At 38.7% G+C, this 14,129-nt stretch overlaps 1 protein-coding gene across 9 annotated transcripts in view; it reads right to left on the bottom strand.

Annotated features, from left to right (window-relative positions):
* Positions 1-14,129, bottom strand: part of LOC122086152 (phosphatidate phosphatase PAH1-like) — a 43,362-nt gene that overhangs the window by 9,571 nt on the left and 19,662 nt on the right. For 5 of the 9 annotated variants that reach the window (XM_042654869.1, XM_042654870.1, XM_042654871.1 and 2 more), the window contains exons 4-7: positions 8,349-8,433; positions 8,005-8,091; positions 7,779-7,851; positions 7,081-7,124 (exon numbers count right to left, since the gene is read on the bottom strand). In XM_042654869.1, coding sequence (XP_042510803.1) covers positions 7,081-7,124; positions 7,779-7,851; positions 8,005-8,091; positions 8,349-8,433 — 289 coding nt within the window. Of the gene's footprint in view, positions 1-7,080; positions 7,125-7,778; positions 7,852-8,004; positions 8,092-8,348; positions 8,439-14,129 lie in introns of all 9 variants that reach the window. The other 4 variants (XM_042654874.1, XM_042654873.1, XM_042654875.1 and 1 more) reach the window with 1 other exon arrangement.

Below are 14,129 nucleotides of genomic sequence, written 5' to 3'. Positions count from 1 at the left end.
AAAAAGGAGAAATGAAAATAAAATGAAGGTGACAAGAAAGAATCACAACACTAGCAAGTTAAGAAAATCAGCTACATTCGCCCTCCAATCAGTTCTATCTAAGGTTATACTTGGGACAAGACCTAGCTATGCATGTCATTTGCACTACTTCTATGGTCATTTTAGGCTTACCCCTAACTCTTTTAGCTCCTTCAATCAAAATCAAAATACTCCTTACAGGGGCATCCCCAAGCCTCTGTTGAAGATGACCATACCACCTCAAACGACTTCCTCAAAGCTTATCATTGATCGGGGTAGCTCCCAAATCAACTCTAATATGTTCATTCCTTATCCTTCCTAGTTTTTCCGCACATCCATCTCAACATCCTTATTTCTGCTACACATAGATTCTCTATAATCTATATGACACTTCTTAACTGCCCAACATTCCACCCATACATTATAGCCGGCCGTACAATAGTCATATAGAATTTTCTTTAAGATTTAAAGGAATATGTTGGTCACATAACACTCCAGACATTATCATTTTGCGGTATCTCTCTCTCCTCAATTTTCACCATATCGTTATCCATTATAGTGTGACTAAAGTCCATAATATGCACCCACAAATAATTTAAATTTATCCAAAAAAAAAAGTTACACATCATATACTCCATCTACAATCTACTAATAAAAACCTCTAGTTTCCAAAGTTGATCTTCGTAGCTCCAACTTAGCGTTAATCCCTAGTTTTGTCTCATCCATCAAAACGATATCATCAGCGAAGAGCATACACCACAGGACCTCGTTTTGTATACTCTTAGTTAAATAATCCATGATAAGTGCAAACAAATAAGGGCTTAAGGTTGATCCTTGATGTAACCCAATCGTAATAAGGAATTCATGGCCTTGACCTCCCATAGATCTCACACTAGTCACCATGCACTCATCCATATATTATCTATAGTTATATCCACATACTTACTCGACCCCCCTCTCTTAATTAGAACATGTCGGATTAAATCTCTAAGGACTCTATCATAGGTTTTTTTAGGTCAAAAAGACCATAAGGGAGATCCTTCTTGGAGGTTTATATCTTTCCATAAGCCTCCTCGGTAGGTAAATGGTTTCTGTCGTGGATCTACCTGACATAAAACTATAATAGTTCTTCGAGATATGAGTCTCTTTTTTCAGACGAGCTTCAATAATAGCCTCTCTTTTCAGACGAGCTTCAATAACCTTCTCCCATAATTTCATAGTATCATTAGTGTTATGCTTCTATAGTTATTGCAGTTCTAAATATCACCTTTAATTTTGTAGATTGGAACCATAATGCTTCTCCTCCATTCATTTGGCATTTCCTTGTATTCATAATTTTGTTAAACAGATTGGTTAACCAACATACCCCACATACTCCTAGGCTCTTCCACACTTCTATTGGGACCTCATCTGGTCCTAGTGTCTTACCTAATTTCATCTTCCCACCCAAGCTTTTCTCATCTCTCGTCACATCCCTATCAACCCCTCATGCTGCCTCTACTCCGATGTCCTTGAGGACTCCCCTCACCTCTTCTTTTCTAACCCCTTCTTTTCCTCTATCTTAAAGAAAGTCCTCTCCAGATGTTGGCCTTCCCGTAAACCCATTCTCCCTTTGGATAAGGAATCTATTTGGGTTGATATGACCTTCACGGGCACCACTATTTGTGATACTATCGGTAAGCTTGCCTTCTCTGCAACCATTAATCACCTCTGGATGGAACGCAACATCCGAAGATGGTAATCCCAATCCCGCTCCCGAACAAGATTTGGACTGCCATCTTCTTTTCTATTTCCTCCAAAATCCGCTCCTTCCATCATAGGCCCTGTCTCCAATTCCTTTAGGAATAGACATATTATTGCCTCTTGGAACCTCCCTACCGGCACCATCCCCACTTCTTGATTCCCCCCCCCTTTTTTAATGTATCCCTTCATCCTTTTGGCTTGTGTGTCTGCTCTGAGCCTCACTTTTGATGTTGTTCTTCTTTGTCCCTTGTGGCTGGCTTCTCCTTTTTGGTTGAAGTCTCTCCCCCCCCCCCTTTTTTCCTCCCCTTGTAAATTCTTTCTCTTCTTTGGTTATTAATTTATTTAATTATCCAAAAAAAAGCTTTATATGATTCTTCTAGATGAAGATTTTCTTGAACAAGCATTAGAAAAGCTTGATCACACAAGACAAGATATCAAATGTTGTTGAAAGAATGCAAATTATAGTTCAGATGTGTGTGCAGCAATCAGATATCAAATACCAGAACTAATGGATCTATTAGGCAAAATTTCTCTAGTCCAATCTGAGCTCTCCAAAAGAAAAGAAAATTCTGAAGGACTTGATGATCTTGCCTCGAAAAAGGGAGATGGAAAGAGAGATTGAAAATATTATAGAAGATCTAAAGTATACAAATGTTGATCTCAATCAGCTTGAGAAGAAAGAAAGTGTTTCAACTGAAAATCCATTGATGGTGGAGCATTCGGCCTGCACAGCTAAACCAGATGTAAGAGAGGCCCGGAGCTGATTCCAGTGAAAACCCTCCGACGCCCAAGTCAGAAATCTGTGCAACAGCAGTAATGAAATGGGGAGAGTAATAGTGTGTGAGACTTGATGAGACAGGGTTTTACCTTGGCTCCTCCTGGACAGGATCAAGCTGAGTCCTACTAGGAGATGACCTCCCTGTTTGGCAAGTTGAGGTCGGTTGTGGGATTGTGCCCCAACGGGTTTTTATCTCAAGCATAGAGAATCCTCCTTGAAAAGGGAAGTTATGTCAGCTTCCCACTTTTAGAGAGATTGAGTCTCTCTATGATTCTGTAAATGTGGGAAGGTAGGATCCTCCTCAGATCCCAATCCGAGTTTACTTGTTTCCCATGGGTATCTTTAGTTTCCGTCTAGGTTGGCTGTCGAGCTGTTAGGTGTTAAGTTTCGACTACTCATTGGGTGATTGGTCTTATAAGTATCAAAAAGAAAGCAGATATTCCTTAAAGAGGGTATTTAGCAGATAATAAACAGCCTTATTGAATGTCTCTCCAATAGTAAGGATGATTAATATGTTCCAATCTCAAGCTGAATAATTGCAAGCAAGCAACCTTGTTTGATTAATCCATGGGGGGCTCTTATATGGGAGCCTACACATAACTGATTACAAATTAGGAAACAATGAAAATAGAAACTAACTCTTAAGACTTGGAACTAAGAAACAAATAAAGTGTTCACTACGGGCCCGTTTGATAACATATAAACATAAATTTCCGTTTCTAAAAACAGAAACGGAATTGAAGGTGTTTGATAAGTCATGTTTCTGGAAGTCGATAGTAACCAGCAAAAGAATGGCCACGATTCGTTTCCAGAAATGGCAAAACAAGTAGACTTGTTTCGCCTGGATCGTTTCTTAAATCATAAATAGGTAGAAATTTCTATTTCAATGTCTGAAAACAAGTGAAACGAAACAGTTTTATTAAACGCTTTTTGTTCCGTTTCTGCCGTTTCTGGACACAAATGGCAAAAACCCGTTTCTTGAAATGTTATCAAACGGTCCCTAAAAGTGTTCACGAATAAGACTTGTCTAATCAGTAAAAGGAACCAAATAGGAAACTAGCATCTACTAACAATAAAACTAACTTGCTTCCTAAGAAAAGACCAAAAAAGAAAACAAAATCCTAGCCATATATGCTGAAACTGATGGACAGGATTGAGCTCTTCTGGTGTTTTCTTCCTTCCAAATCTGATGGGACAGATGCACGCTACTAGAAGGACCGTACCGGGGCACCAACACTGTTCACATGAACAGTGTTCACTCTTCACAGGTACTGCTCACATGAACAGTAACTCTTGAACAGTAATTCCTGTTCATTCTCTTCTTCCTCATGCTTTGATCTACATCAGGGGGTAGTAGGGATAGCAAGGCTCACGGTGGTGGGGGTAATAGGGCTCACAAACAAGGGGTGGGGGCTCTCGGACACTGATTGTGGTGATATCGGATGGGGCTCACGGATAAGACGTGGGGGCTCATGAATAGTAATTGGAGAAATATGTAGAAGGCTCACGGGCAGGCGGTGCATCAGCTAGCAAACGAACAGAAGAACAGTGTTGCTGATGCACAGTGCTGCCAAAAGAATGGCTTGCTCAGCGGCGTGAGGGGCTGCAGCAATGAATCATAGATCTAAGACGATCAACACCATAGTTGATTGGAGAATCGAGATACAGAGCAATCGGATCTGATACCATGTAAGTTCAGAACTCTTAACTAGGAAATCAAAATAGGATATTCTGATTTAGAGGGTAATCCTCTCGACTGATTCACCCAAAAGATATTATATTTATACATAAGTTGTAAGAATATAGTTGTCAAGGCATTGCATAGGCATCCAAGTGCCTTGGTGGCCTAGGTGGGTGCCTTGGTCGTCGTGTTTGTTTCCCCTTGCTTCAAAGCCCCTACCGATGCCTAGGGCCACCCAGACGCCATGTCTTGACAACTATGGTAAAAATACCCATATACTGGAGGGTATAAGATAAAACACTTGTACACAAAAATACATCAGAAAACAAAAAAAATAACCACATCTTTACAAGATCAAGTGTTGAAGCAAAAGAATGAGCTACTAATCATACTGCAAGAGGCCTGATTGGTTAAGGCTTATGAAGGACTAAGGTTTTTCAAATGACAAATATATGGATATGTTATGTGATAATCAGGCCTGAATCTACAATACAAACAACTAGTGTTTGTGAAAGAACAAAGATTCTTGAGGTGGATCATCACTTTAGTTGAGATAAACAGAGAGAGATGGACAAGAGCACAAGAAAAATATCGAGGAAAATTACCAGGAAATAGAGATAGACAAAGAGAGACGGACAGAGATTTTGATTCGTAACAAGTACTACATTTAAATAGAAGGAAAAAAGCAGAGTTGCCTTCAGAAATCAGGATCAGGGAGTTAATTAAGAAGTCTTTTGCATAACATAAGCCAAATGCCCATTACACAGCAGTATAGACAAGCTTGTCCATAGTCGGCCTAAGTTTTTCCATGTGGCAAGATGATGTGGTAATTCCAATAATTGGATAGACAGGAACATCTGGATGGCCACATGTCAGATTTCTGCTCAAATTCAACCATATACCCTCCTATGTATGTCCATGTATACCCTCAGTAGTCCATGCACCCTCTCCATTTGGCCTGAAACTTGACATGTGAGCAAGGCAACTTGGGGCATATCTGTCTAAAAAAATTGTGCCTCATACAATCATGCCATGTGGTGAAAAGGGTGGGCTGCATAGAGAAGGCTCTCTCTGACTGTTAGGGACATGCTCACATTCCTATAATTGGTTTTGATGATTATAAACATATGAAGGTATTTCACAATTTTCCTTCGAGTATTGTTTTGTAGACTTCAAGTCAAAGAGACAAATTGGAAAATGAATTAAAGATTGAAGTCATCAAATGAGATGAATTAACGAGTTGGAATCAAGATGAAGAATTGCAAGCAAGAAGAAAAAGAAGATGAAGTGCCAAAGAGTGGAAGATTCAAGTGAAGACCTTTATGATAAAAGTCTTTATCATTGTAATTTGTATCTTCCAATTATATATACATGCACGCACCTCATGCATTTGCATTGCATCATACTAAAATGTCCATAGGACATATATTGACCAAGTATGGAATGTCTCTAAGTGGTTAGAAACATATTAGGAAAAATATGTTCTAGTGAAATTCTGTGAAAACCACATTGACCTAACTCAAGGGCATTTTGGGTAACCTAAAAATCTGTATCAGGAGATTGAACCTTCATGAAAGTTGTAGGAAATCGAGTCACGGTTCCAACGCAACTAGAATCGGGTCAATCCGAGTCAGTCAGAAAAGTTATGGCCGAAACACTGTCGGCTGGCTAGTATGACAAAAATCTGTCAAAACAGAGACTGAGCCTTCGGGCAGCCGACCGGCACTGACCTAGCCTGTGGGCTGGTGCCCGTCCAGATGTGGTAAAACTGGCTCCAACGGCTCTTGGCGTTCGACCAATGGACCTAAAATATGACCGTTTGAGTGAGATTTCTTGCCTATTTTTATCCCTAATCTCACCTATAAATACCTCTAATGCTACTCATTAGTCAACATTGAATCCTAACTTTGGAGAAGCATTATTTGAGCATTAGAAGTGAGATTGATCTATACTATCTCTTGAGTTGAAGTTCTTCATTTTCCATTCAAGAGGAACTCAAGGTTATTTACGTCTTCATCTACATCTTGGCATTTGCATTGCAAGCATTAAGAAGACTTCAAATGTGCATTCTTTTATATCATTGCATTTCATTCACACACCACACAAGAGGTAACTTTAAACATTTCTATTCCACTTTAAATTTATTTATGTCCAAGAGTTGGGTTAACTCTAGAATTGGACACCATATTTACACATTGATCTAGACCGTACTTATAAAAGGTGTAGGACTCTCTCATCCTTAAGAGATTGTAAGGACCCTCTCATCCTTGAAAGAGATTTGTAAATGACCCTCTCATCCTTGAAAGAGATTTGTAAAGGACCCTCTCATCCTATAAAAAGATTGTACGGATCCTCTTATCCTTAAAAGAGTTTGTAAAGGTTTTCCTCCCTACCTACAGGCTACTGTACTGAAAGGGAAAGAGCTAGTGAAATACCTTACCAGTGGAACTTGTAGGGAGTGGACTAGATTCGGATCGAGTCGAACCACTATAAACTTTGGTATTGTGTGATTGTGTTCTTTTCACTTATTCTGCAATTTTAATCCATAATCACATTTGAGGATTCATATTTCGAAAAGATTTAAATTTCACTAGCATAACCTATTCACCCCCCTCTAGGTTATTTCACTGACCACTAAGGAAAACTTCAGCCCTTAAATGCATGATTCATTTTGACGAACTGTTTCACACTTTTTACTTATCAGTACATTAATAAGTAAATTTACTAACAAATTTATTTCGCAAAAACTAGATTTCTAACAGGAATAAGCGCACAAAGACTTGATTCCTCTACTACAGGCACTGCAAAACCTTGTCAAATTGACATATACACACACAGGTTCTACATATAGACAACTTACCTCCAAGCATGCAATCTTGAATTCATGAGGAGCTCTTCTAATTACTGTGGAAAATACAGAGGAAGAGAATCTCTCAGGGCATATTTTTGAAGTATAAGAAAAAATTAAGAGAAGTCAAATTATATGTCCAGATTCAGCTGCAATTGACTATCACCATATTTCATAAAAAAATATACTATGTGGAAATAAGAGAAATTTTAAATTCGAGTATCCGGACATGAACAGGCAGAGAATTAGTAAAGAATGAACAGGCACTTATCATGGCGAAGTAACCTGTCCTTATTTCTATGTTCTGAAAAACATCCCAAAAAATATATCAATGTGTTCACATGTATCACATCTGCAGGTATGCTATTAAATGGTGGAATACTTAAGCATTTGAGGTGCTTGGATATACAACTTAGTTTTGAAATTTTATACCATTGGAGATAGAACTGCACATAACTTACAAAACCTAGCTTTAGCATGTCATACACCATGATCCTATAACAGGATTCATGGCCTATGATGCTCCTATGCAGATTCACTGTATCCAGGATGCAGTAAGGTTTCTCTTCACAAATGGTCAACCAAGGGGTTTCTTATAAGAGTTTGATGATTCAGTGAGAACTCTTTTCAGATCAATTGGCATGATCAGAGGCAAAATACATTCACGCTTCAGTTATAGGAGAGAGGAAGAGGTCAAGTATACTACTTACCCTCTCGGAAGAGGGAAGGGAAGAGTCCATCTGGGGAAATTACAACTGGCCCATCAGGTAGAGCCTTCCCATCCTGCAAATGAAAGAAGACAGTGTTGTCTAGGAGAGAGACAGAGAGAGACAGAGAGAGAAATGGATCCTTATAAAAAAAACAATGAATGTAACAGGAATCCTTCATGATGAAATCCCAAAAAGGAAATGTAAAAACCTAAAATTTATACATCACCTGCTTAAGGTTGACCAAGAACTGCCTTGTGAGATATGCCTGAGAAATTGCACGAGCACTAAGGAAAAGCAACTGATAGCCATTTTCCTGCAATGCATAAGATAAACATCAAAGCAACAAAACATATCTATTATCTTTGAACAAACCAAATATGTTGTAATACTAAGTGATTTTACATTGTTAAAATGGTTAAAATAATCTTAGTGGACAATGTTATGTGCAAGGAGATGTTCCTGATCTTCAATTTTAAAGATTTTCTTTTCTTACTGATGAAAGAAAAAGGGGAGTATTTAAAGGTTCGGAATATTTGAGATAGGAAGCACATATGATAAGATGGAAGAGACCTTAATCGCTGAGAATAGATGTGCAACACCCGTCTGTGACCAATCTTTTCCAACCAAAGGCATGAACTGTCCAAGAACATCTGATCTGCACTAAGGATACAATTCAAAAAGGAATGAGAAATATCAACAAGAAAAGTGCAGCCCTTTGTCTTCCTTTCTTTCTGGAATAAAGTGATTACTTACCCAAAAAAGAAAAAAAGAAAAGTGCAGTTATAAGAAAAATAATTGAGGCCTCTAAAAATTTGCATTTTTCCAAAGAGCAACTCTTTTCCCCTCTGGTGAAAGCATGTAGAGAAAACATGTTTCAATTTCAAGGACAAAAGTAGTTCTATGCAGGACAGTGCTTCACTGCAAGAGCTAACAACCACAATGTGTCAACTATGCAATAAATATACTTCAATTATTTGTTCCCTTCTTGTTGTGTTTGACTGCAGTCCAAAAGCTTCTTATATTCAGGTTTTCCACATTCATTTTACTAAATACTATGGGATGTTTCTGCCCCTATAGTGTTAGGTCAATTGACCAAAAATGCCATTGATTGTGGAATGATACCATTTAGGTCAGATTTGGCTCTTGAGTAATACTTTATACAAGAAACAGTTTCTAATGGTATAATAAAATTTATCCTCATTTCTAATTGCCATCTCTAGCATATTGTTGGGTCAATATTTAGAAATGCCATCACTTGTGGCATTTAGGAGGTCACAGTTTAGTTCTTAGTTTGATAGCAATAAAAACTTATTTAGTTTCAAAGTTGCCCTGAAATAGCATAATCATAATAACAAACCACAATAACATAGCTTTATCCCAACTAAATGGGGTCGGACACATGGATCCTTGCTCTCCAATCAGCTCTACTCGAAGTCATACAAGATACAAGGCCTAAGCTAAGAATGTCTTTCCTCACCACTTCTGCCATGGTTATTTTAGGTTTGCCCCAGGCTCTTTTTGTTCCGTCAATCTGAATCAAGTCACTCCTCCATATTGGGGCATCCGAAGGCTACCGCTGGACATGGCCATGCTACCTCAAACGACTCTCTCTAAGCTTATCATGAATCGAAGCTTCACCCTAATGTAGATAGGGCTGTCAATAGGAGGACTCAAAACTGACCAAACTATGATTCAGTTCTGTCCCAAGTCTGGACCTGGTTTACCCCATCCAGCCTGCCTTGCTGGTCCCACTTTTTGATACTATGCTGGTCCATACTGTTAGAGTTTATGAAATAAGGGTACTTTAGGGTCAAGTGTGTCACATCTTGTCACTTAGTGTATTTTCTATTTTTTTCCTTTTTGCCTCCCTAATGAGGTGTATGTAATTCTTTACATCTTGTTAGTGAAGTAATATATATGTGGTAGAGAATCTTTTCTCTACACACAACATTCCACTATCCTCTTCTTCTTCCTCCTCTTCTTCCTCTTCTTCTTCTCCAACCCTCAATTCACTTGTTCTCTTGTTTCTCCTTCAATCTTTACATTCTACATGCAGCCATCAAACCAGCATAGATACCCCTTCATTAGAGTATATCTTGTTCCCTAACTTGGTCTTTTAGAAGAGCCAAGTAGCCTGTCCAGCTTGTGTTACTGTTCATGTGAACAGTATTTTCTCAGCAAGTCTTGTCTTCAAAAGAAGCTTCTATATTTAGCACCAACAATCCATCTGTCCTTTACTTCAAGTCTTCCATCTTGTTTCCATTCTTGGATTCCTTTACAGCAGGCCATCCTTCCCCATCGAGCAGCAGTTTCCTCAGCCCAGAATTGACAGCCATGCGGCTTCCTTTCTTGGTTTTCAGGCCAGCTTAGCAGCCAGCTACCTTCCTATCGATCAGTTCAAGTTTTGGTTACAAAGATCTTCCAAAAGATTCCTACAGCTGTCCTTATTTGGCGGAAAGCATTCTCAAGAAGGGAGCTACAGCAACCATAGGATTAGTTTCAATTTTGTGTTCATGTTAGTTTCATTTTTTTGGTTATCCAATTAGTTTCCTATTTGTAACTAGGATAGTTTCCTTTTGAGTTCAGTTTTTAGTTTTCAAAATACTCCTACTTGGTTAGCAAGTTAGAGTTCAAGTTAGGAAGTTAATTTACAGCTTTTAGTTTCCTATTTTAGATTTCAGCTTTGTAAGCCTATATGAGGAGGCACCTATCATTGTAATAGTTAGACTTTGATTAATGAAAATGTTTGCTTTATGCAATGTTTTGCTGTCGGATGCAATTGGGTGAGATGCCTAAACTGCGGGGTGAGATGCCCATTCACTAATTCTTCCCAACCCTTCTCTAACCCTCTCTCGAATTCTTTTTTTTCCCTTTTGATTTCTTCTTTATTTCGACTTATGAGAGAATGATCTGAGAGTGTTGATGACCTATTTGAAGACCCAAACATCAACCTACAGTTCAGATTGCAGAGCCAAGGAGGACCAAAATCGATTCACTTTTGTCAGGGTTTTCCAACCTTGATCGATTTCCCTTGGTGCTCTCAGCCTGCTATCCAGATTCCTAAATCGCTTTAGGGTTTTGTTGAAGCTATCAAGGACCACCTTTGATCCAAATTTGATGTCCAATTGGGATCTCCCATCACCTGTTCTTGAAGATCTACAATAGTTTTTATTTTGGGAGCAATTCTCAGATCTCCCAAACCTGAGATCAGTTTGTAAAGCCCTTTGGAGAGTTTGTTCAACATTACGAGAGAAGCATCTGATCAGACTTTGAGCTCCATCCCAGCCGCAGGCTTCCTCCTATTTCAGTCAAGTTCAAACTTCGGTTCTAATCTGATTTCAGATTTTAATTTGTGGGATCCTAACTGTGGTTGGGTTGTTCCTACCTAGCCAGCTAGCCTTTCATTACACCCAAACCAACTCTAATATGTTCATTCCTAACTTTATCATTCCTAGTGTTTCTATTCATCCATCTCAACATCCTCATATTATTTTTTACACAAAACAAAAACAAAAACAAAAAAAAACACCAAATTTGCCATTCCACGTCTTGTGCAAAGCATATGATCCGCAATAAATCTAAGAATCCACATGCAAAACACACTCTAATAAGTCTAATTAGTCCTTACCAAAAAAACAAGAACCCTTGCACATACCCCCATGGCAGGTAAAAGAAACCACAGCAAAACTTCAGAAAACAAAGTATATGCAACTACATTTATGATAGCAGGGAGTGTCTGAATGACACCTCTATAGGTGTATTTAGAAATTGACACCTACTTTTAATTGCCCATTGTCTTATTCCCAAAAGGTCTTTAATTTAAGAGTGTAAAAAAGATTTTCAAAAATAATTTGAAAGTGAAATATATTATATATCATTATCAAAAGTTCACTATAATGCACATTTTTCGACTATATGTATGAAATGACAATATCTACCCTCACTGGAAAAAAATTGTACTAAAGGTTAAAAAAAAATACGGTTACATATTATTTGATATCTCGAGGGGTATCAATAAGAAAATCCCATCAAGGAAAGGGGGGAAGGAAGTGGGAAACATAGATTTCTAATACATGTTCAATAAGGCCCAATGGGTCTGGCAAATCTCCCACATGAACCTTTTCCTGTACACTAGTTTCAATCCAATAAATATCCTTCAAATTGCAAATGCAAGAAAGTTTTACTTGAATCATTTTAGATTAAAAAATGGGAACATCTGTTTGCAAGCTCCCATAAAAAAGATTCCTATCGCAATGTGTTATAATATAAGGGTATGAGGGTAGAATGGTCCATAGAGGCATATTTGTTTGTACTCATAACTCTACTATTATAAATAAAGGAGGGCTGGTGTCAATTGACACAAATCACAATTCCCCAAAATTCAACATGGTATCAAAGCAGGTCAGCTCTATCTCCCAAAAACTCTAAACCTAGCTACTACCTCCCCCCTCTCTTCTCCCCTTCCATAGTTTTCTCCATGCCACCCTAACTTCACCTCTCTCTCTCTCTCTCTCTCTCTCTCTCTCTCTCTCTCTCTCTATGATGCAAATCCGGGTTTCAAAATCGGAATCGGATCACTTATGGGCCCACTCGAATAATAGCTCAATTGCAACAACTAATGGAAGAGTTGTAAATAAAACAAAGTCTAAAGAAAGTGGCAATTCTGTAAATAGTTAGAAATTTATAAAGAGTGGCAGTCTTGTAATTAATGGGTGTCAAGTGAACGGGATGCACATGTTAATGAGAGGGGAAAACTTGGAAGTAAGTGAATAAAAGGACAAAGTAGAATAAAAGAAAGGAGGGGCAATACTGTAAACTAATGTAAATAAGAAACAAAGGGAAAAATCGTGAGTGTGGGTAAAGGTTGTTTTCAACCTCCACCTCCTGTAGCTAGCGGAAATCAAGCAAGTAGCAGGAAGAAGAACTTCCTCGAGAAGGTTTAGGTTGACCTGGGATTTCAGATGAAGAGTTGCCTCGCAAGGTTCTCTCAATTACAACAACACAAGACAAGAACCAGCAACCCAGAAGTCACCATTGAAGCTCTGAATCAGGTTCTGGCGGTAGACTTGTTGCTGTTTGGTTACAGGTTCAAATAGGCACAACTTCAAAGGGAATTTTGAGAACAGTATCCATGATATTGAGTCGCCTATGGATAGGTGTCCTTCAGCCCAGATCTTAGGGCTAATCATCAAGAGGAGCATCTTCTTGAATCTGACCTGTAGAAGGTTATTCAGCGCCACAACAGGGTATCGACAGCAGGTAGGGTAGAAGGACAGAAAAAAAAGAGAAGGGAAAAGAAAGTTCAGATTTGTGGAATATGGACGTGTGCCTTAATGAGCAGTCCCCCTTTATTTATAGCAAAAAAAAGGTAGTCCTAATAGCAAACTAAGTACTCCCTAAGAGTAGTTTAAGTACAATAATGAACTATTCAACACTCCCCCTCAAGTTGGTGTATGGATATCGGACATACCCAACTTGGACAACATAAAATAAAAGGTTTTACTACTAAGTCCCTTTGTGAGAATATCCGTTAATTGATCTTCACTCCGCACAAAAGGAATACAGATAAGGCCTTGCTCTAACTTCTCCTTGATGTAATGCCTATCGATCTCGATATGCTTAGTACAATCATGTTGAACAGGGTTGTGTGCAATGTTGATGACTGACTTATTATCACAATATAGCAGCATCGGCATCTAGACGGACACACCCAGGTCATGAAGAAGACTGTACAAACAGAGTAGCTCACAAATCCCATTCACCATAGCTCGAAACTCTGCCTCTGCACTCGATCGAGCCACAGCTGACTTTTTTTACTGCACCACGTAACCAAGTTACCACTAACAAATGTACAATAGCCAGTAGTAGAGCGACGATCATGTGGGGAACCTGCCCAATCAACATCAGTGTATGCCTCAATCCTCATATGATCTGTAGGAGAGAATAAAATGCCATTTCCTAGGGCAGTCTTCAAGTACCTAAGGATCCGGTTCACAGCATCCATATGTGAGGAATAGGGATCATGCATGTACAGACTCACCAAACTTTCTGCATGAGCTATGTCTCATCTTGTGTGGGATAGATATATGAGTCTCCCAACCAACCTTTGATACTGACCAACCGGTTCACCTTCCTTGCTTTTGAGATGAGAGTTAGCCTCAATAGGAGTGTCCAGAAGTTTACACCCTAACATATCAATCTTTGAGAGGAGGTCCAAGGTATACTTTCTCTGAGAGAGAACAATACCCAAAGACCATTTTGAGGCAATGTATCAGATTCTGAGGTACTTAAAGTCAGCTCCTCGAAAAGGCATCTTATTCTCTAACAACAATAATCCATTTTTTTTTTTTT

The sequence above is a fragment of the Macadamia integrifolia genome, chromosome 8 (genome assembly GCF_013358625.1).
Source record: "Macadamia integrifolia cultivar HAES 741 chromosome 8, SCU_Mint_v3, whole genome shotgun sequence".
NCBI classification, from domain to species: domain Eukaryota; kingdom Viridiplantae; phylum Streptophyta; class Magnoliopsida; order Proteales; family Proteaceae; genus Macadamia; species Macadamia integrifolia.
The sequence above is the reverse complement of the archived record's forward strand: the minus strand, read 5'-3'. Positions and strand labels throughout refer to the sequence as shown.